The sequence below is a fragment of the Dermacentor andersoni genome, chromosome 7 (genome assembly GCF_023375885.2).
Source record: "Dermacentor andersoni chromosome 7, qqDerAnde1_hic_scaffold, whole genome shotgun sequence".
NCBI lineage: Eukaryota > Metazoa > Arthropoda > Arachnida > Ixodida > Ixodidae > Dermacentor > Dermacentor andersoni.
In genome coordinates this window covers 91,355,451-91,378,895 of record NC_092820.1, presented here as the reverse complement: position 1 = coordinate 91,378,895, position 23,445 = coordinate 91,355,451, and the positions used below count along the sequence as shown (strand labels likewise).

General features: G+C 44.7%; 1 protein-coding gene across 1 annotated transcript in view; it reads left to right on the top strand.

The window, feature by feature from the left end:
* LOC129383363 (uncharacterized) overlaps nt 1–23,445 on the top strand; it is a 222,443-nt gene that overhangs the window by 167,506 nt on the left and 31,492 nt on the right. The window contains exons 10-12 of the mRNA XM_072289262.1: nt 10,222–10,344; nt 14,318–14,394; nt 22,729–22,880. Of these exons, the coding sequence (XP_072145363.1) occupies nt 10,222–10,344; nt 14,318–14,394; nt 22,729–22,880 (352 nt within the window). The remainder of the gene's footprint in view (nt 1–10,221; nt 10,345–14,317; nt 14,395–22,728; nt 22,881–23,445) is intronic.

Here is a 23,445-nt window from a genome sequence, read left to right as displayed (position 1 = left end):
AGTCCGTTTCGTTGCCCTTTTTCACAGCACAATATATATATACAGCTTTTGCACAGCTATATATATATATATATATATATATATATATATATATATATAGAGAGAGAGAGAGAGAGAGAGAGAGAAACGAAAATAAAGGTAGCTCTAATGCCACGCTATGCGAAATGGTGCGGTATACACCGTAGCGCCCTCAATGAGAGCCATTGTCAATTTGAAAGAGCGTATGTTTGGGCATTTTGGTATTCCATAACTTTTAGGTTTTTAGCGCACAAAAAAGGAAGAGAGACAGAGGTACGGCGCGGACACAGCGCTAACTTCCAACAATTGTTTTATTCTACGAAGAGGTGTGTATTTATTCAACGAACCGATATATATGTGTACCGCTTCGTAGAATAAAACAATTGCTGGAAGTTAGCGCTGTGTCCGCATCGTACCTCTGTCTCTCGTCCCTCTTTGAGCGCTAAAAACCTAAAAGTATTGGCTATTTGTTTCTCTACATTTTGCTTGATCAACTGCGGGGTGTACCATTTGTTTTGCACGAAGTTGCTTTTCTGAAAGACTTCATGTACATATACGACTTCACACTGTGATATAATTATTTTCCAACAGGCTGACAGGCGGTTTCTTTTATTTTTGTAACTATGCCTGAACAATATACTCAATTGCGTAATATTTGGAAAAAGACAAATAAATGCGACAAATATTTCAACTGCTAACGAACATGTTTTCGCAGTGCTGCACCATGTACAGATCAGGGAGCTATTCAAAAATGGGGTCCATGGCTAAAAGAAGAAGCGAGATTCTCAAAAGCAAATGAGTGCACATGCCCATGCGAAATGTAACTCAAGAAATATAGCAGCCGTTCAAGTTAATGGGCACTCGATAGTGAGCACCTTTTCCCATGTTGCAGGTCTTACCGCCTTATTGGTCAGGTGCTGCGCAAAAGCTGGGGACTGAGGGCCGTGGGTTATTTGTATTGCCGATGTAATAATAAATATACTAGAATAAAGCAGCACTCTTTACTTGGGTGTTTGGAATACACACAATGGTGTAGAAACACAAAACAAACACCAATCTATTCTTGCATTTTTATAGAAGAACTTGCAGCCTGCGTACACCTGAAAAATGAAAATGAAAGATCATAAACAAGACTCTCTGTTCTTTTATGCTTGATTAGAAACGTGATCCTACGAACTAATGCCTATCGTCCATTTCGAATAGCACATAACAGCATGGATCAAATGGATGAAGTTCGCCACGCCATTTTGCAGCTAGGACGTGAGGAACCACCTGTGCATCATGAACAACCACCACCGGTACGTCGCGTGTCGACGTACGCTGATGTGTTATGCCAACCGACCGGGCATAGTGCTCCATTCGGGACCCCCAGCAGCCACCAGCCGACTCTGCGCAGTGCACCCCTTCTAGCAGAGCTGAGGCCACGAAAAAGCGATGTGTGACGTGCACCCGACCGGACGCCACTCGGTTTCCACTGCGGAGAGGCTGGACACCTCTACAGAATGTGTCCTTATCGCAGAGCGGGTCTTTGCGGCTTTACGATAAATGCACCTTGTCCCCGTAATGGTAAAAGACCCATCGAAATTCAGGACTACTTGACCAGAAAACAGGACACAGCTGCTAGATACCGACACCAGTCACGATTACCCGCGTATACACGCCACCGATCACCGAGTCCACGGCCAACCTCGATTTTACCAAGGCGTCGTTCACTCAGCCCACGTCAGGAAAACTGAAGCGAGCGACCTGTGGAGACGAGGCCGCTGGCGTTCGAAAAAGCCAAGATCCTCTGTCACGATCCTCCGTCAATAGAATAAGTGAATAGGTAATTTTTTCAGACTTGCGCATTACGATAGACGGTCATGAATTGAGTACATTAGTTGACACAGGTGCTGATTATTCCGTCGTAAGATATGCACTCACCAAAGAACTGAAAAATGTTTTGATGCCGTGGAGTGGACAGCTGAATGTACAGCTGGTGGGCACCTCATTACGCCCCTGCGTAGATGTACAGCGAGAATCGGAATTCGAGGTTTTTAAGTGAAAGCTTGACTGTCCGCGAACTTGCGATTTTGCCGTGGCCGTGCTCCGAGGAGGTACATGACGTCACACCGTGTTCCTCGTCACATCGCGTTCCTACACCGCATTCCTCGTCGTTGCGCTCGCCTCCGCTCGCTTCGCCAGCTGCGTCGCATGCCTGATAACATGTCGGAGGATTGAAAAGGAGAGCTCGCCTGCGCCGCAACCACAGTTGAGGCGGCTGCATGGATGGCGACAATTCTGATAAGCAGGAGGAGGCCTGGAATCGACATCGGAACGAGATGAAGAGGAAACGAATCGCCCAGGAAACAGACGAACAGCACGCCGAATGACTGGCTAAACGCCACAACATAGCTAAGCAACCAGACTAACCTGGACTTGCAATCAAGATTAACCAAGGCTAACCAAGCTATGCCTTAGCTTCCGCTACGTAAATCCTGGCATAGCCGAGCTAAGCCACTGCCAATTTTTTCTTAGGTCGCTGATTTTGTCGTACTGCGAGAATGTTCGAAGGATGTAACACCCGGAATTGACTTTCTTCTAACAAATGGTGCCATAATCAACCTGCAGAATTCCAGTGTGTAATTTTCTACGAAGCAGGCTATAGACGTGTCAGAGTCGGAGGAGCTAGGATACGTTGCCTTGCGGGACACTGACAATGACATAACTGTGCCACTGTGATGTAGCATGCTGGTTCGTGTAAGAAACGAAGCATTCGACGACTCGGAAGGTATAGTGGAAAGAAACGTCGAGCTACTGTTGAAAAAAGGTATTTGTGCAGCACGAGGAATTGTTCAACTACGCGATCGGTGTGCTGATGTATTGCTGACGAACTTCGGAAGTGAATTTAAGCACGTCACAAAGAACACAGCCATCGCCTTCCTGCACAGCGCTACTGCAGTCACAGATGTATGTAGCTTAGCGTCAAGGCCGCCTGCTGTCCAAACTGCGCATGGCGCCATAGCATCAGTTGCGATGAACCAAAGTCTGTTGCCAGCCAAGAAAGAAAGAATGGAGGACCTTATAAATGAATTCGCAGAATGTTTCTCCACCTCGTCAAAGGTACGGCGCACACCAATTGTTAAACACCGTATAATAACAGACGAAGCAAGCAGGCCAGTATACCAACATCCGTAACGAGTTTGCCCAGTTGAACGGGAGGTCATCAAGAGTCAGGTGCAGGAGATGCTCTAGCACGATGTCATTCAGCGATGAAACAGCCTGTGGGCGTCGCCCGTAGTCCTCGTGAGAAAAAAGAACAATACATTGAGATTCTGTGTTGATTACCGGAAATTGAACAGTGTGACCAAGCGTGATGTATACCCTTTACCCCGCATTGATGACACGTTGGATCGCCTACGACATGGAAACATTTTCTCTTCATTAGATCTAAAGAGCGGGTACTGGCAAATAGAAGTAGATGAAAGAGGCCGTGAAAAAACAGCTGTTGTACCCCAGGTGGCCTGTATGAGTTCAAAGCGCTTCCGTTCGGCCTCTTCTGTGCGCCGTTGACATTCCAGCACACGATGGACAGTGTCCTCTCGGGTCTCAAATGGCAGTGATGCTTGGTTTACCTAGATGGCGTAGTGGTATTTTCCACAACATTCGACCAGCGTGTACAGAGGCTGTGTTTAGTGTTCCACGCCATCCGCTCGGCAGGCCTAACCAATAAACCAGAAAATTGCCAGTTTGGAGGCCAAGAACTTCGTTTCCTGGGTCACGTAATTAGCGCGCAAGGTATTGGTCCGAATCCCGACAAGACTGCTGCCGTTGCGCGACTTCCAAAGCCGACAAACAACAAGACAATACGGCAATTTTTTGGGACAATGCGCTTACTACAGACGATTTGTAAAAAACTTCTAACGAACCTCTAACGAAACTTAACAAAGAATGCGTACCCTTCATGTGGCATACTGAAGAAGAGGTTGCATTCAATGAATTAAAGGGACGATTGCAAGCCCCACCGATCCTCGCCCTCTTCGACGAAACAGCCGACACAGAAGTCCACACAGATGAAAGCAATCTCGGTCTCGGCGCGGTTCTAGTTCAGTGGTAAAATGAGGAAGAGAAAGTGATAGCGTATGCAAGCTGCACTCTCTCGAAAGCTGAAACAAATTACTCTGCGACAGAAAAGGAGTGTTTGGCTCTCACATGGGCCATCAGCAAGTTCAGACCGTACCTCTATGGCAGGCCGTTTCGTGCAGTCAGCGATCACCATTCTCTTTGCTGGCTGGCAAACCTAAAGGGCCCATCTGGACGACTTGCGAGGTGAAGCCTCCGGCTCGAAGAATGCGACATTTCTGTTGTACACAGGTCTGGAAGAAAACATAACAGCGCTGACTGCTTGTCCCACTCACCAGTAGAGTCTACTCCTTCAAACGATTTCCCGTTCCTTACAGCCATGACGGCTTCGGAAGTCGCCGAGCGTCAACGGGCCGACACAGTATTGCTCCCACTCATCAAGCAGCTCGAAGGATACGACGCCCAAGTACCACGCATGTTTATGAGAGGTTGATGGTCATTTTGCCTCCGAGATACTGCGCTCTACAGGTGAAACTGAACGCAACCAGGAAAAATTCTTGCTCGTCGTACCGTCAGCCATGCGACCGGAAATTTTGGAAGCTTGCCATGATGAACCATAGTCGGGTCACTTAGGAGTCAACCGGACGTTCGCCAGAAGTCGTCTGAGATACTCCTTGCCTAAATTGTTAGCGTCGGTGAAGCATTACGTGAAGACATGTCGCGAAAGTCAAAGGCACAAAAGACCGCCCATGAAACCGGCCTGCCTTCTCCAACCCATAGAGTCACGAAGACTCCATTTCAACAAGGTGTAATGGATCGTCTTGGACCGTTCCTAATATCATCGTCAGGGAAGAGATAGATTGTAGTAGTGACAGACTATTTAACACAATATGCTGAAACTGGCTGCCTTGAGCGATGAACGGCAGGTGAAGTTGCCAATTTCTTCGTCTGTAACATATTACTGTGACATAGTGCACAAATGGTCGTGATTACTGATCGAAGAGTGGCCTTGACAGCTGAGTTGATGCAGTGTTTGATGAAGATGACTCACACCACTCACAAGAAAAGCACTGCATACCATCAGCACACAAAAGGCCTGACAGAACGTCTAAACCGAACCCTAGCCGATATGTTGTCCATGTATGTCGACCTAGAACATACGGCGCGGGACGCAATTTTGCCTTACGCCACTTTCGCCTATAATACGGCTGTACAGGAGACAACTCAGGTCACTCCATTTCATCTGGTCTATGGCCGCACAGTAACAACCACACTGGATGCTATGTTGCCAGTAGAATATGATAACAACAACCCGTACGACGTCGACCACTTGACTTCCTACAACGAGATGCAGAAGCCCGGCAGTTGGAACGGTTCCGCATAAGCCAGCATCAACGTAGCGACGCAAGCCACTACAACCTGCGCCACAACAAAGTTCAGTACCACCCAGGCGCTAATGTGTGGGTATGGACAGCAGTTCGTCGTCGCGGACTATGTGAAAAACTCCTTCGACGATACGTTGGACCTTACGAAGTTATCCGCCGAGTATGTGACCTGAATTACGAAGTCGTCCCTCATGAACAAGAGCGATCAAAGCGACACAGCCATGCGGATGTCATACACGTAGTCCGCATGAAGCCTTACTATGACAGGCAATGTAAACACATCTATAAATCAATTTATTTCACACGCATTGGGACGATGCGTTTTCGGAGGGGGACTAATACCGGAGAAACCTCTCCACATGCCAGTTACGAGCACTCTCGTAAGGTACCATCCCAAGCGCCTCATGGCTAAAGCCCCTAGGCATTACTCATGAGATAACCATTAGAAGAGCGCCAGCAACGCCTCGCCCATGGGCGATACAGCGCATGACTCCCGTGCACGCGCACAAAGCAGCGCCCGAGTATCCCGTCCAATGAGAAGTCACGGCATGGCTCCTGGTTTTTGAGGCGCGTGAAAACTGTGTTCGGTGTGGAGACGTAGTTGACTGTTGAATAGGCTCCTGTTAACTCTCCTTGTAAATTGTGTGAATGCTTAGTGTAGAGTTTCTGGGCACAAGTTCGCCAGTTCGTCCACAATAAACCAGTTTGTTTAGTGTGCTTAATTGAAGAGTGCTACAACATCAATAAATACATAATTATTGCACATCCTTCATACAATTTCAGCAACATACCGTTACAAAATCCAAAGACACTTCTGCAATGAATACATGGGCTTACACATCCAGCTTTATGTCTTTTAAGGCCAATACCCCATATGAAGCAAAGCAGTTTGACATCAAACTTGGTCTAACAAGGCTACTCTATTAGTTGTTGCATGATACACTATCACACAAGAAAGCGAACCTGGAAGTGCGAGTTTACTGTAACAGGCGTCGCTGACACGTAAACCTTCACGTAATATTCATGTAATTCATGTGCATGTAATAATGAGGTTGATCCCCGAATACTAGATGAATTGGGAACATTTGCTATGCAGTGCTTTCCGGGCTAAAAAATACACTTGACATGGAACAATATAAAATATCACTAAAGTTGCGGTAATTGACACTAAAGACACAAGTCACCAGGCATGTGCTTGTTCGCCACACACACAAAATCTCGATATAATGTTTGCCCAGCTGCTTCAAAGACAATGTGATCGTATGAACCTTGATGAGAAATAGTGGCATCTGATTCAGCTTCTTCACAGGTTCAGGCTTAAGTTATGCTCGCATATAAGATGGAAATAGCGCAAAACTATGCGGTCATGTAGCCTACGAGATTGAACCTGGCGAGCGAATGATAAATGCGAAACTTGTAAAGAGGAATGCTTTTAAATATGCGGCGCAACAGGATGTTTTGGGCGTAAGCAAGCAACTTCATGAAAACGCAACCGTTATTATTTTTCCTAGCCTTCCAGGTGTAGTACATCTGAATATGGCACCACATTTACCACTGCCCCAAAGAAAGCGCATGCATCCAGCGATAGGAAATGACGAGAGGCTGATAAATGAAAAAAAAAGTATAAAGAGAATAAGTTTACAATGTCCTAAGATAATTAGGTCAAATCATTACAGTTTCAGAGTAAGCATTAAAAGAGTCCGCTGATTTTCATCAGGTGAGCGAAGCGGGCTGTTGTGCTACAGACGATACATACATGCTGTAATGAAAAAGGGTTGTATACTTTACAGGAGTGAGAACTACGACACTGTGAGGCTCCCGCTTATTTGCCATAACTTGGATACACAGGATGTTTCCGGTCCAACTCTATGATGGGCGAGGTCGCTGAAGCGACCCCTCTGTTGGTCGAGATATCAGGAACGTGTCCGTGCCCTTTTCGTTGTCGTACACTGCGCTGTCACAAAAGTTGTTCGGGTTGGTGTTGTGTTAATTGGTTGGGCGAAAAATGCATATGACGACGCCCCATCCTGTGGATAAGTCCAGTTCTTTGACTCACTTTTCGATTTAGTAGGTTCACATGCTGAGGTCTCTTTGTGTCGTACTTCTGGTTTTTACAATGTTGTTCGTTGTTGTTGCTTTTATCAGAGCCGCTCTGTTCAACGAAGTCTTTCTTCGAGTTGCCTGAGTTGGCATTTCTGATGTGGCTGCACAAGGTGCTTAGGTTGAATTCTCGTAAAAACTTGGCTTACATCTGTTTCCCGAATTGTTGCGGCGATTCACAGGTACCTGTCATACAGTTTATGTATGTGACCCTCATCTAGGCGTGAGGGAAGTGAGCCCGGATTGTGAGTAGGCACGTCTGCGGCCAGATTCAGAATATGTGTTCCTATGAGTTGGCACAGTGTGGCACTTCGTGCTCCGATGCTTCGCCAAAGATCGCAGATTGTTCAAGCACAGAACTACGAATAGAGCATCGGAGCTGCGAAGCAATATGAAATTCCCCTGAATATCGTTTATGTGTTACCGATAAAGGTGAGTCTAGGTCGCAAAAAAGAACATACGCTTGAAGTAGTTTCTTCGAATGGTGGTCTTAGTAGGAATGACGCCGGTTTCATCTTATCACTGAAGTTTAAGCCCCACTTGTTGCTCAATTGTAGTTGACGCTGCAGTCTTCCTTCGCGCAGGTTGGAATTGTAGGAGGTGAGTCATTCGGCAATGCCGCAGTTAATGTGGCATTAGAATTTGCAAAGTCATACGTGAATGGAAGAATGATTGTAAGGTATGGACTGTTGCCTAATCTTTGTGGTAGAGTCGCGTGGCTTGAAATATGGTAATATGCGACGCATGCAAGTCGAGGCATGAAATGCGTCAGGTGTTTCAACAAAAATATGAGACTTATAACTTAACAACAATGCTGGCAATTGTGACTGATGTGTGGAAGTGAAACCTGCTGTAAGCTTGGTTCTTCAACGAACATGCCGCGTGGATGTCGCTAAGTGACAAGAATCTTTGCTTTATTCATTTCGTGTGGAAATATCCTGCACGGTGGGCTGTTCTCCATTGTGTTTGTGACAGAGCTAACATGAGGGTAACTACATGATGAGGTACGTATGAGAAGCAAAATTTCGTAAGCATGACGACAATTACGCTCTGTATTCGTGACTGAATCACAATGCTGCCCGAACACTGCTTGTTCTTCGTCTTACTGATATTTCAGGCACCGTACAACCGAGCACCATCACACGTATAATACCAAAACATTTTAAATGCATTTGTTACGTTCCACAACAAGAAGTATCAAGTGCATTTGTTACGTTCCACAACAAGAAGTATCAAGTCTTGTAGCCTGAAAAAGAACCGGCTACCAAAAAACAAAACGTTCAGGTGAAAATATTATAAAAATTTGTGCCACAATCTGAGAGGCATTACAAGCTGTTTGGTGGGTGAGTTGGCACGCAGGGTGCCTTGGTATAGACAGCGTGGAAAATGCAGCCAGGCATTCGAAGACAAAAAAAAGTTGTTTTGTTCGTGTGTATATATTGAGACTGTCTATGGCCCATTACAGGCAATTCCGCATCAATACACATAATGACTTGTTTGTGGAACTTTCACATTTACGTACTGAACATTATACGCTTAGTGCTGTGAAATGTTACTTATACATTGCGATATTTATATTAAAAAACAAACAAATATTAAGGTGCTTTGAAACAGTTTAATAGCCCACTTTGAATACTAACCTTCTTGTAGTTACCATAAGACTTAAAAAAAAAAAACACAATTTCAAGGAAAAATATTTGCGGCTTCCTAATATTCGGTAATCAAATCTTAGTCATTACATGATTTCTGGAGTTTGTTTTAGCGCTTGCACAGGTGCATGCGTCCACATGAAATTCTCCTCATATTTCATTATCCTTGCTGCTTGATGTTTTGCCGGAGACCTCAAATTTCAAAGGTGTATTTAAATGGTAAGTGAGAACACATTATCAAGAATTTGCTAAATGTCTAATGAGAGCTCCCCTTAGCAGAGCTGGTAAAATGGGTGCAGATGTGCTCAAAAGAAATTTTAAATTTATGTAGTATATTTAATAGTGTTTAGAGGGCAGCAGAGTTCACAGAAACCGCTAATAGAAAGGGAAAATCACAAGCCACTCTACCTGCTTGCGACCTGTAAAGGTGTGAAGCCAAAGGATAGTTGTAGCTTAATGTAATGTAGCTGTTGGCATTACATTTCTCAATAATTGATTTTACAAAAAATCTAGCTAAATTGTGAGCAGCTATTTAAGTCTGCGTTCTTTGGCTGACGTTGCGGCTCCGTCCGGCCTACCTAGTCGTATTTAATATGCGGAAACGTACGGCAATTCAAGCCAGTGCAGATTGATCACGGTAAACTTGAACGGAGCGCCTCGAAAACCACCTTTTCGTTAGCAGCGCACGAAGCCAAGTGGCTGTCGGACCCGGCAGCGCGATGACAGCTGTTACTTAGAAGGCTGTTCCTAATATATTCGTGCAAGTAAATGTCGGTAATTAAAATTGATTTGTTCAAGAGCCCTTTCTTGCTACACATTGCCTATATTTTACAGCTTTTTCACAGACTTTCTTATAATTGGACAATAATTTGTATTGTTATGTAGGCTTATGTTTGTTGACCACTAATGTCTATTACAATTCATGGAATAAGTAAGGTGAATTCTTTTTATTGTGCTCGCCTTGTGAGCCGCATATAATCACATTATTACTTACCGCATTCCACCAGGGCATTATCCGTGTACCAGTGGAGAAAATTGTGACATGTACTGCACGACGCAAGAATACAGTGGTGGATTCTGCACAGATGCGGAACCCCAAGAATGCCACTGCTACAAAATGTCTTCATACAGTAAGTTTACTAGACAGAAAACATTGCTCCCGTATCATCAAAACGTAAGTTTAAGCTGAAAAAAGACAGCAATTTGATTACAAGTAAAAGGACTAGCAAGGCAAAGCCTTTACGTGCTATTAAGTAAAGATATTGAAGCTTAAAGTAAAATCGAGCCAAACAGTTTCACCCCGTCTTTGTGCACGTGCATAAAGCAAATTTCAGGTCCCCGTGCTTCTTGCAACTGCGACCTTAATAAATTTAAAGGCTGCCATGGTTTTGAGCAACCGCACTGGCGGTAACGGAAAACACAACAATAACGTGAGAGCGCCGAGACATCGTGCGAGCAGCGCGCGATCCTCGCACGCGTAATGCTAGGACGGGGGATTGTTCCCTTCCTGCGGCATGTTGTTTTTCATCCACTTACATTGCCATTATTTTCATTTCTTTAATTCAATTAGTAAGTACAAGTAATTTACTCTATGTTTTCCTTGGTGTCTTTGTATGTTGGCTTCTCATGATATGAGTAATAAAAATCGGCATCTTCGGTTAACCCCTTCCTTCACATGAATATTAAAAAAAATTATTAATATGGAAATACAGCTTTTGCAGAACCCTTGTACATGACGTAGGAAATTCGCGTAAGACATATATAGAATTTGTCCTCTTTCAATGGTCTAGTGGATGACGCTTACAGAACCGCGATATCTTTTTTGAGTCAGAGCTATTTGTAAACTTCATGATTTTATATTTTACAAATTTTTGAATTTGTGAGAGTCCTTTGAACAAGATGCAGGCCCTAATTCGAAATTCCGTTTCCAACAGTCACTTGAATTTAACTTTGTCTCTTAAATGAAACAAATTTCATTAAGATCGGTCCAGGGGTTATCTCAGAAAAAACGTTTTTGCACTTTACATGTATTTGAATAGGCCGCCTCAGAGTTGGGCGCGAGCTAAAGCTTCCTCTTAAGCTTCGCCTTTAAAAGTGAAACGCGACAGCATTCAAAGATATTTGACTGCTTCTCGCGCTTCCAGACAACTGCAGCTTATGTAACGTAACGTTTAGTGGGTAACGTTGGCGGCGAATGCTACGCACGAAAGCGAGCTTTCTGGTAGACACGCGGCCTCTTGCGAGGACCGATCCTGGAGGTAGTGCACAGCCGCGGTAAAACAATTACACAATTTTCAGGTTTCTGTAATTGTTTCGCAATTTGAATATTTAAGCCAGATTTATCAGAAAACGCATGAGTCGTCGATATTTTCTTCCTTGACATTTGTTCGTGGGCTGTCCATTTTAAAAATTCTGCGGAATAACTTCGTCAAGAATATAAGGCAACGTATGAGCAACTTTAGAGGCAGAATAGTGTGGGCAATATAACCCACCCATACCGTATGTCATACCGCAAGGCCTGGCATATACGTATACTTAAATATAAGAGGAAATTTTCGCTCACTGACAACTCTGCCGACGCCAGTACCGGATTTTCTTCGTCGAGGGGCCCTAAAGGCTGTCACGTTAAGATCCCGTATAAGTTCATACCTACCATACAAGTATATGCTGAAAAACTCAAGGACCTCGGACTTCATAAATGAAAAATTATATAGTAATAAATACATAAAATTTTTCATAGAAAACGCTTCATGAAGCAAACGTATCACTTCCTCTATTTGTTAAATAATTGTTTTGCTATTTACTAGAGCTTTTTCCTTCACTGCTTCTTTTGAAAGATATATTGTTAGCCCTTTCCAAGGCGATGTATTATTTTTGGAGAACATGAGGAGTCTTAACGTAAAGGCTTAAACATTTTGGATATTGTCGGCAGCAGCGATATAGGAGGATCGCTTAAGCGGTTGTTTCCACCACCATCTTCGTATATCAGAGTCATTTTCGTCAGCGGATGTTTCTAAAGGAAACTGAACAATGAAATTAGGTAGCTCGCATAATGATATCAGCAATATTTTACTAAGACCAAAACGTTATAAATCTCATTAGTCAGTCGAATTTGAGCCAAAACGCGTCGACGACACGAAAGGTAGAAAAAGGCTACGAACCCTCAACCTTTCGTGGGAGTAGAGCCCACGTCCTTTGGTGCTAATTAAGGCTACAAACGTACTATGACCGTCGTACTATGACCATTTCTGGCAGTATTACCCATGATCTCTGGTGTCAGTGAAGGCGAAGTTAATTAAGATAGAGTTAATTAGGGCGCTTGAACCCACGACCTTAGGCGTTAACGAAGGCGAAGTTTATTCAGGCACATATAATTAAGATTGAGTTAAGGCACTCGAAGCCGCGGCCTTTGGTGGGAGTCGTACCCGCACTGGTCGTTGTCAAATCCTCGGCATTTGGCGGGAATCGAACCCTAGACTTTTGGTGGGAGTTGAACCCACCACATTTGTTGGTAATTAAAGCGAAGTTAATTAAGACACATATAATTAAGCTAGAGATAATTAAGGTAGTCAAAGCCACGACATTAGTTGGAAGTGGAACACTCCGCTTTTGGGAATAAGAGGGATGAATAAGTACACTGAGGGAATTAAGGAGGTGAGTACATCATGTGCCCGTCTTTAATGCATCGGCACTTGGGCTTTCCCCTTCCTGTTAGGGATAACATAAGAGTGATTGCGAATTTTTTCATTTGGACATAGTTTATCGAACATTGACGCCACATTATTCGTTAGTTGTTCTATGAGATTTGCTATTTTGGGCGCAGCTCCTAATGACCCATTGCTGCGGCGACTGTCGGCATCGGCGGCGTAACTAAGCCAACTAGCGCAGCGATAGATGAAAGAGTGAATGCAGAGCGGGAGGTGAAAGACGCGAGCCGTGAACCGCGGAGACCAATGAGAGTGGCCCCTTCAATGACGTGCGCGCGGGAAACTGGTGTCATGCGGACCCACCCGACCACTCGATGCGTGCTCGTATCTGGTCCCGGCCGGACCTGTGGTTTCGTACTATCATCTGCTCGCGTCAGCTCTCGCTAGCGCTTGCTTGGTTTGGTTTCTTTGGTCTCGTTCGCTCTTGTTTCGATCACCATGGTTTGCGATTGCGTTTTAGGCTGATTGTATGTGCGAGGTGAATTACGTAGTATTTTCTGGAAGCCAAGCGGCTGGTGCCGCTTGGCTTCCATTACATTGGTACCTTCGACAAGTCATGTATAAAAGCCGACGCGCTTGTCCCGCAGATCACATTTTCGATGATTGCCTACTATGCTACGTCTCTGAAATTGCTTGCCTCAGTATATCGCGAAATAAGAACACCTATATATAATTGAGTATAATATATATAATTGAATAAATAGATGTCTTCTAATGCAATTTTTCCCCATCACAAGACATTCTAAACAAGAAGTGCGTGCATCGTTCATTCTTGATCAATACATGCACATGACGTTCACATTATTTTGTGGCAAGGAACATATATTCGGCGGATTAGGGTTCTGAAAAGGGATGTTTGTTTTAGTGCATGCTCGAAGTAGTGTTTTTGCTGAGAAGGTGTGGCAAAATACTTGTTAGCATTTTACGTTAAGGGCCTCGTGTCACCGAAAATTCAGCGTTGGCGTCGGTTTCAGCATCGGTGTCGGCACCAGCGACGATGTACTGATGAGGAAGCGTAGAGGCGTTGCAAAAGTAATTTAATTTCTGAAAGTAAAATGCATCAGAAAATTCGTAGAGTACGACATACACACTACCTACAGACATGATAGCGTTGTATTCTAATATGAATATACGAGAAAACATAATTCTCTTAAGTGATTACATAGGCTGGACTTGCAGGGAAGAGTGAGAAGCAGTCAGAGATCTCTGAGTGCTATGGCGTTCCACTCTTAAAGGCGAAGCTTAAGCATCTTTCACACTTTTTAATTCATTTATTCACACTTTTAATTGGTGCCTAATTAAAAATATTGCAGTGCGACATTCCTGGAGAACAAATTAAATCGTTTCCCGCATTCTACACTCGCCTAAGTTTTACATCAGCCTGTTTGTATTTTAGGTAGTACCTCCTCGTTACTACCTAACCATAAAACTTGGAGACCAAAAACAGAGGATCCCTCTGCAGCTATCAGAAAGGTGAGTGAATTATACCATTGAGCTGTATCTTCGCATGATGGGAACGACATGATATAGATAATAACGGGAACGATAACGACATAGTTCTATGTTGTTGCATTTGGAGGTTCCTAAATAAAAATAACATGGTTAGTATAGCGTTGGTAATTCTAGACATTAGGAATTTCACTGTAGCCGTAAGGATGTGCTGCATATTGAAGGGTGCCAAAAGTCGAAGTCATACTTCTGCATTAATTGTTTGCATTACACTGGTAGATAATCTTCTGCATTAGGTATTCGAATGATTGCCGGGTATGCTTGTAAATATTTGTGTACCAGACACGTGGCTCGGCCCACATTTCTTACCCGCAAAATAGAGACATTCTTTAGCTCAGAAACTGCTTTTTATTGGTTGACATGGACGGAGTTGCCTGTTACATTGCTCCACGCGATCTCTCCTAAATCACATTTTTCACAATATACAAGCTCGCAGGACAGTTACGAGCGTGTAATTCGAATGTTTAAGTGTTAGGGGCTGTGGGATGCGCTACGCGTTTTCGCTACCAATCTCGAGCTCGCCAAAGTTTTTGGCGCTATTAAGTCCCTGCTTCCTCCATTAGAGTGAGTGAGTGAGTAAATGAGTGAGTGAAACAACTTTATTTGGTCCACAATAGACGCGAGTAATCTCGTCACCTGGCTAGGCCCACTCGGGGACCATCAGGTGAAACCTGACGGCCCTCTCGCGAGCCCTCTGGACTGCCAGTATTTGAGAGGTCTGGTCCTGGGCCCTAATGCGCTTCATCATTTCCTCTCAGTTGAAAGGGGGACCGGCAGAGGCGCAGCCCCACAGGACATGCTCGAAGTCCACATAGCCATTACACAGAGGGCAGTCCGGGCTTGGCAACCGTTCGGGGTACATTGTGTGCAGCGCCGCGGGGCTCGGGTAATGCTTGTTTGCAGAAGTCTTAGAATTACTGCCTGGGCCTTGTACAGCGAGGAGTGCGGCGAAGGCAGGAGTATTCTTGATAGACAATTATGTTTGCAGACGTCGTTGTACGAGCAGAGAGGCTCGGGTCACCCAGGAGAGGACGCGTTACTTGGCGCACGGTCAGTCAAACCTCGTGCAGCCGAGTGCGCCTTCTCGTTGGAGTTAAGCGAGGCAGCTTCAATGGTTCCAAGGTGCGCAGGGAAACAGGCCAAAGAGTGATGTTTCATGTCTTTAGCATTTTGGAATATACGTAGGGCCTGCGGAGCCACCATTTCCATCTGAAAGGCCCTGACAGCGGCCTTGGAATGTGAATAAATCGTGTCATGTATACTGTCCGTCAATGCAAGAGCAATAGCAACCTGCTCTGGAGCACTGGAACTAGAAGTACGGATGGTAGCGCAGCTGAGGACTTTGGAATCATAGTCGATTACCACTGAGGAGAAGGCTTCTTCTTGAGCGTATGAAGCAGCGTCTACGAATCATGTTCGATCCTTGTTCAAGTGGGCACTGGCGAGCAGAGCTTTACCCCTGGCTCGTCTTCGTCCCTCGTTGAAGGTGGGATGCATATTGCGTGGCATCCGGTGTATGGAAATCTTGGTTCTTACTTCGTTGTGCAGCTTCACAGCGTCGGGACCGACGACCGTGGGGTTACGTCCCAGCTTGCCAAGTATGGCTCGGCCCGCTGGAGTACCGGAGAGCCTGACAAACTGAGAAAACTCTTGGGCTTCAACAATTTCTTCGAAGGTGTTGTGAATGCCCAAATTGAGGAGGTCTTTTGTGTGCATTCGGATGGGGAGGCGTAGGGCAAGCTTGAAGACTCTTCCGATTAGGGCATTGATCTTTTAGCGCTCCGACATGAGCCAGTTGTGCATAGCCCTAAATAAGTGAGGTGGCATAGCACGAAGGCGTGGATAATCCGGATCAGATTGTCCTCCCTGGTTCCGCGGTACCTGTTGGTGATTCTTTGGATCAGGCCGAGAGTGCTTTCGGTCTTGGAACAAATGCGTTTGAGGACGGCTCCATTGGCCCCGTTCGAGTTCATAAACCTTCCCAGGACCCTGATAGTGCCTACCCGCGGTACTGGGGAGGCCTTACCGGTGAATAATGTAATGCGGCTCTCCGTTGCTGGCTTCCAGGACCGGTGAGAACCGCCTCTCGGCCTCTTCTTGTAGACCAAGAGCTCGGATTTAGCGGGCGAACACCTTAGCCCGGTGGGGATAAGTTACCGCTCCGTCACATCGATGGCTTCTTGCAAAGCTCCCTCGACCTGGCCCTCACATCCGCTTGGGCACCACATGGTAATGTCGTCCGCCTAGATCGTGTGTTTAATGTCCGGGATCTTGTTGAAGGCCCTCAACAGGTAGATCAGGGAGATGTTGAACAGCGTCGGGGAGATCACCGCCTCATTCAAGTGTTCCCTTTGGGCCAAGCTGAATTTTGTGTGTCAAAAACTCGTCAATCTTGAGAATAGTGGACCTGGAGGAAAGGAAGGAGCGCACGAAATTGTACGCCCGCTTGCTGACGTTAAACTCTGTCAGGCTCTTGAGATTAAAGGCGTGCGATATGTTGTCAAAAGCCTTTTCCAGATCCAAGCCGAGAATCGCCTTAGTGTCGCCGGAGTTGGAGTCAATGATCTGGTGCTTGATCAGTCTCATGGCGTCCTGAGTCGAGAGCCCCGACCGAAAGCCAATCATGTTGTCTGTATAGTATTTGTTAGACTCGAGGCGGTACGTGAGGCGGTTAAGCATGGCGTGCTCGGCCATCTTCCCAACCCACGACGTCAGGAAGATGGGCCTTAGATTGTCAATGCTCGGTGCCTTAGCTGGCTTGGGTATGAGTACTGTGTAGGCTGCTTTCCAGCTCTTGGGTATGAGGCCGCTGTACCAGATTTCATTCATCGTGTGTGTAAGGAACTCGATTGAGTTGTCGTCGAGATGCTTGAGCATTTTGTTGGTGACCCGTCGGGCCCAGGGGCAGATTGGCCGTTGAGGGATGCGATAACCCGCTTAACCTCAGCCACGCTAAAATCCTCGTTCATAGCTGGCCTGTCTCGCGCTTCGTACTCGGGAAACTGGGGAGGCAGCACCGGATCGTCCGTGGCCGCCAGGTACTTGTCTATGAGCTGCTCCGTGACCGCCTCATCTGCAGTCGAGTCGGTGGCCAAATGGACAGCCTTCGCCAAAGCTCTCTTCTGATTGGACTTGGTGCTGCCATCGTGCAGTAGGTGCCTGAGGAGACTCCAGCTTTCACCGTTCTTCAGCTGGCCCTCTGCCGAGTCGCACAGATCGTCCCATTGCTGCTTGCATAACACCTTGCGATGAGCCTCTATCCTCTCGTTTATTTTGGAAGTTTTCTTGATTAGTCTTCAGTTATGGCGCTGAGTCTTCCATCTCGCGAGCAGTGCCTGCTTGGCTTCCAAAAGATGTGCGAGCCTACTGTCCATCCTGTCCACCTCCAGATTTGTTGTCACCTCCTTGGTGGCTCTAGCCGCATCCTCTTTTATCTCGTCGCACCAAGAGTCTAAGTCCATATCCTGGTTGAGACGCGCTCGGAGCAGTTGGCTCGGAACAAGTCCCAGTCAGTAAACTTAAAGGTCCTTGTTTTGTTACGGGCAGCCTTGACCACCGCTTCGATGATGCAACAATCATTAGATAAAAATTTTTGGATATTTTTAATGCGTTCTCGTTTAAATTTCTACACTCCCCTCCGATGCTCGAGAATTCTTCGTCTTCCTATGCGTACACTGGCGCAACCGAAATCTCTATGACAACAACGTCCTGCGATGATGACTCCGAAATCATGAGTATAGTATAATGACAACTGCGTGAAGGCGGTGCCACGAGGACAAAAATATAGCAAATGAATGATGATGAAGGTGTAACGTCAACTATACGACAATCACTGTAATATGGCGACGACCAAGGCATGACGACTATGGTACGAAGAGCGTTGGATGATGAAGCTGGAATGATCACGATTGAATGGTCACGATGGCATCACGACGATGGTATGACAAAAAATGCATGACAGAGTTCACATAACAATGGCGTCATATTCAACATGGAATTACGGCTAGAGGACGTTAGCTCAAGCCGACCTCTCTGCATTCTTAGAAATAAATTATCTATCTATCTCTCCCTCACGGCAGCCTAACTACGACGGCATGACGAAGGAATGAGGTCGATGAAGGGACAATTGTGGTATGACGACGAAGTTACGACGACGGTATGACGAGAGTTGGATTACGAAGCTGGAATGACAACGGTGATTACAATGAGCACAATTACAAAGTACAAATATAGGAATGACGTCGATGGAATAACGAGTCTTGTTATGACGACTACGACATGGTGACGACCACATGAATATCACTGTATGACTGCGATGACTAAAGTTATATGACTAAGCTAGAATTACGATGATGGAACCACCACAATGACACCACAACATTAGTTTGATAACAAATGCACCACAACGACATCATGATAAGGATGGTAAGACAACGGCATTACATTCGCGATTGAATGACAAGCGCACGATTACGACTGTACTACGAAGGTGGTATGACAATGACGGCATTACAACACAATGATGACTGCGTGATGACGAGGATGGTATGAAGAGAGTCGGATGACGAACCTGGAAGGACAACAATGCAGCCACTACGATGACACGGTGACGGTATGACAATAAATGAATGACGACCGCGGCATGTGGCGATGACACGAAAATAGCGTTATATTCACGACTGAGTTACGACAGCATAATTGCAACGAAATGATGAAGAAATTACTTCGATGGAACAACGATGGGTCGATGACAGTGTAATGACGACTTGTGTACGAAGGCGATGGCATGACGAAACAGTGTGACGACGACTGCATGAAGACAATGGTTGTGATCACGATGACGTCACGACAAAAATATCGCGAGAATCGCATGACGATAACTATATCACGACGATAACGTGACATGGCGAGACGGCGACTGTGTAACTACGATGGCAATACGGCGAGACCATGAATACGTGTGCTGACAATGGAACATAGTGACATGGCGACATACGTGGTGGCATTTACACAAAAGCACGTTTCCTTGAGAACTGCAGACTTCCCAATCTCCGGCATTAACCCACCACTGCGGACGGCAGGATTAGGCTGACTCCAGAGAACAACGAGCTAAGAACAGCTAAATTTTTTTATGTTTTGGGAGAACTAAATCGGCCAAGAAGAACAAATGTGAAGATAGCGTAGCCTATTTTAAAAGTAAATTCAGGGCAAAGTATAAAGGTTGTGTGTTCTTTTGGAAGAATTACTAAAGCCATGTAAGCAAGCCTTACGCAGGAGTGATACAGTGGTTATGTAAGCGTTATACTGGTGGTGGCCTTAGACGGACGAATGCGTCGTCGTGTTCGCATGCGTAGAGAATGGAATAAATGTAGCTTCTCCGTCTACAAAGCTTGAAGTTGGTGGATAATTTCAGAATTCGTAGAGAATGAATAAAACCATTATGTCAGGTTGTGTGAAGGTCCAGAATTCTGAATGAACTAAATGTGGCAGCGAATTCAATGTCCATAAAAACTGAAATCTTGTTCGCATTGCGCCGGACAGTTTTATTATTGTGGGTAATTGGCGGTCATTCACCGTATTAATACTGGCTAAAACAGCGTTTACATGAATTATATACATGTATTCCCATGTACTTGTAGAAGAGAAGGAGCGGCAAATTTGGTATTGAGAGATAGCGTTATGGTAAAGGTAACACGTCCAAAGTATAAAAAATGGAATTGATTCATTCTTGGAGAGAGTATACAAATACCCTCTTCAATCCTCTAGCAGTATGATGCCAAGCGCGTGAAATATTTGCCCTGTACCTTCTGCCAGAAAATTCGGTAGCGAGTTTTTTGTATGTGGATGCTCAAAGGCTTTCGATTATGAAGATGGAAATTTTATACAGAGTAGGTTGGTTACTCCATTGCTGAAAATTACTTGTACAGCGCCTCTAACAACAAAGAAACGTTTTGCCAACTACGTGAAATATTTTCCAGCTGTCGTGGGTAGCTCTATGCAGCAGTGACTGCAATATGTGAATAACCCTACCGTCGTCATTATCATCATCTTCTTCTTCGTCATCATCATCATCGTCGTCATCATCATGATCATCCTGGCTACGCCCACTGCCGGGCAAAGGCCTCTCCTATACTTCTCCGACTACACCACTCATGTGCTAATTGTGGCCATGTAGTCCCTGCAAACTTCTTAAACTCATCCGCCCACCTAACTTTCCGCCAACCTCTGCTACGCTTCCCTTCTCTTGGAATCCAGTCCGTAACCCTTAATGACCATCGGTTATCTTCCCTCCTCATTAGATGCCCTGTCCCTGCCCATTTCTTTTTCTTGATTTCAACTAAGATGCCATTTACTCGCGTTTGTTCCTTCAACCAATCCTCTCTCTTCTTGTACCTTAACGCTACACCCAGCATTCTTCTTTCCATAGCTCTTTGCGTCATCCCCAATTTAAGTAGAACCCTTTCCGTAAGCCTCCAGGTTTCTGCCCCGTAGGTGAGTACTGGTAAGATACAGCTGTTATACACTTTTCTCTTGAGGGATAATGGGAACCCACTGTTCATGATCAGCCACAGCCTGCCAAACGCACCCTAGCCCATTCTTATTCTGATTATTTCATTCTCATGGTCCGGATCCGCGGTCACTATCTGCCCTAAGTAGATGTATTCTCTTATAACTTCCAGTGCGTCGGTACCTATCGTAAACTGCTGTTCTCTTCCGAGACTGTTAAACATTACTTTAGTTTTCTGCAGATTAATTTTTAGACCCACCCTTCTGCTTTGGCTGTCCAGGTCAGTGAGCATGCATTGCAATTGGTCCCCTGGTTACTAAGCAAGGCAATATCATCAGGGAATCGGAAGTTACTAAGGTATTCTCCATTAACTCTGATCCCCAATTTTCCCCAATCCAGGTCTCTGAATACCTCCTGTACACACGCTGTGAATAGCATTGGAGAGATTGTAGCTCCCTGCCTGACGCCCTTCTTTATTGGGATTTTGTTTTTTTCTTTATGGAGGGCTACGGTGGCTATGGAGCCGCTATAGATGTCTTTCAGTGTTTTCACATACGGCTCGTCTACACCCTGTTTCTGTAATGCCTGCGTGATTGCTGAGGTTTCGATTAAATCAAATGCTTCCTTGTAATCAGTGAAAGCTATATATAAGGGAGGGTTATATTTGCACATTTCTCTATCACCTGATTGATAGTGTGAATATATAGCGGGTTACAATATAAGTGGGTGACCGGCAAAGGGTATACTGTGCGGTATTGTTGAACTACGGAATAACGTTCCTAGAAAGCGCGAGATAGCCGGAGCTTGGCTGGAAATGAGACTTCGATTCTGGCAGGTCTCACAAGTCTGCTGAAATCTTATGTGTAAGAACTGCGCTTAGACCTAACTAAATTATTACATTAAATTATGGGGTATTGCGTGACAACACCACAATGTGATAATTAGGCGCCCTGTTGGGGGGAAGTCACGAATAATTTTGACCTTTTGGTGTTCGTTAACGTCCGCCTAAAACTAAGTACACGGAAAGTTTTCGCATTTCGCCCTCATCTCAATGCGACCACCTAGGCCTGGATTTGATCCCGAGACCTCGTGCTCAGCAGCGCAATGCCAAAGCCACTAACTAAACAGGGCGGGTCAAGTACATTATTCATATTTTTACCAAGTAAGATATCTATGATGCGTTTGAGTTGAAACATGAAAACTGAGATGCATATTCTTAGAATTTCACATTTCTTGTATATTCAATAGATTTTAATGAAGCACGCAGTTCGGGCTTTGATGGTGGTGCTGTTCATAAATGTTACTATTACTTCCACCTCGAACTTGTTTTCATGCGAATGAGGTCGATGACTCTTGCAGCTTATGAGGTATAACTGAATGCTGATGATATTTCGGGACCCCAGGCAGTGATGTTTTATATTTCAACTCTACTTTACTTAAGGGGCTTTATTTCAAGTAAGGTACTAATAAATTAAAGGTAATGAAACGACGAATAAAGAGGGAATAAAAAATTAAGTAACATATATGGAAAGGAACATAATTAAGACCTCTTAAATGTCTTCGTGTAAACATACTTATTGCCGTTTAGCAGGGAAAGAATTTTTCCACAAACAACACTTCAGTCTGTACCATTTATTTTTGAGTAATGTTTGCCGCTGAAGCATAAGGCGACAATAGCAAAATTATTGTGAGTTTCTAAATATCGTGTTCAACGATGCCCCGTTTTTATTATCTTTTTCCTTTTATTATAATCTAATTGTCAATGTACACACTCTGTTTTTTCTCAACAGTTGTTAATGAGCACGAAAAAGGTTGCCTTATTAAAAATTTCACAGGCCGCATGGTTAAAGTCGGAGTGCCACTGCATGGAGTCAGCATTTCGCCAAACCATGAGCAACGAATTGGTTCTAACTGTAGGATGTCACATTGCGGATGTTCCTGGGTAAGTACTTATATTCCAAATTCCCGTATGAAACTATCTTTCGAAAGAGCAGAAAAATAGCATTTCGACAACCTTTATTGGTTTAGGAGGAGGTGTACAACTGCGATGACGTGATGGTCATATGTAATCAGTGCTGCTCATGACACTCTAATATCAATGCCTATCTGTGATGTTTCACAGATGAAATTGGCAACAGTTACATATTTTGAAAAGTAACAGTATCAAAATTACCTTGAACTCCATCATTCTGGTTGTCGTGTAGACAATTACAGGGATAAAACTATCTTTTATTTCGAGATAAAGAAATATCCCCACAAGTCTGAAAAAAGGCAATTGAACTTCATTGGTTAATTATAGCAAACACAAACACAAGATGTCATATAATAGCATCCTGGCCGCTAAATGCCGGCGCTAAGTTGCTCCCGTTATTAACCGCGAAAACACACTTATACTCAAAATTAGTTGAAAAGCGTGCCGCCCTGCCTTGTATAATGTTCAAACAGCAAACTCTCGTACACTGGCTGCATTTATTTAAATGCGAACGCAATTATATGAAAATCTAGGC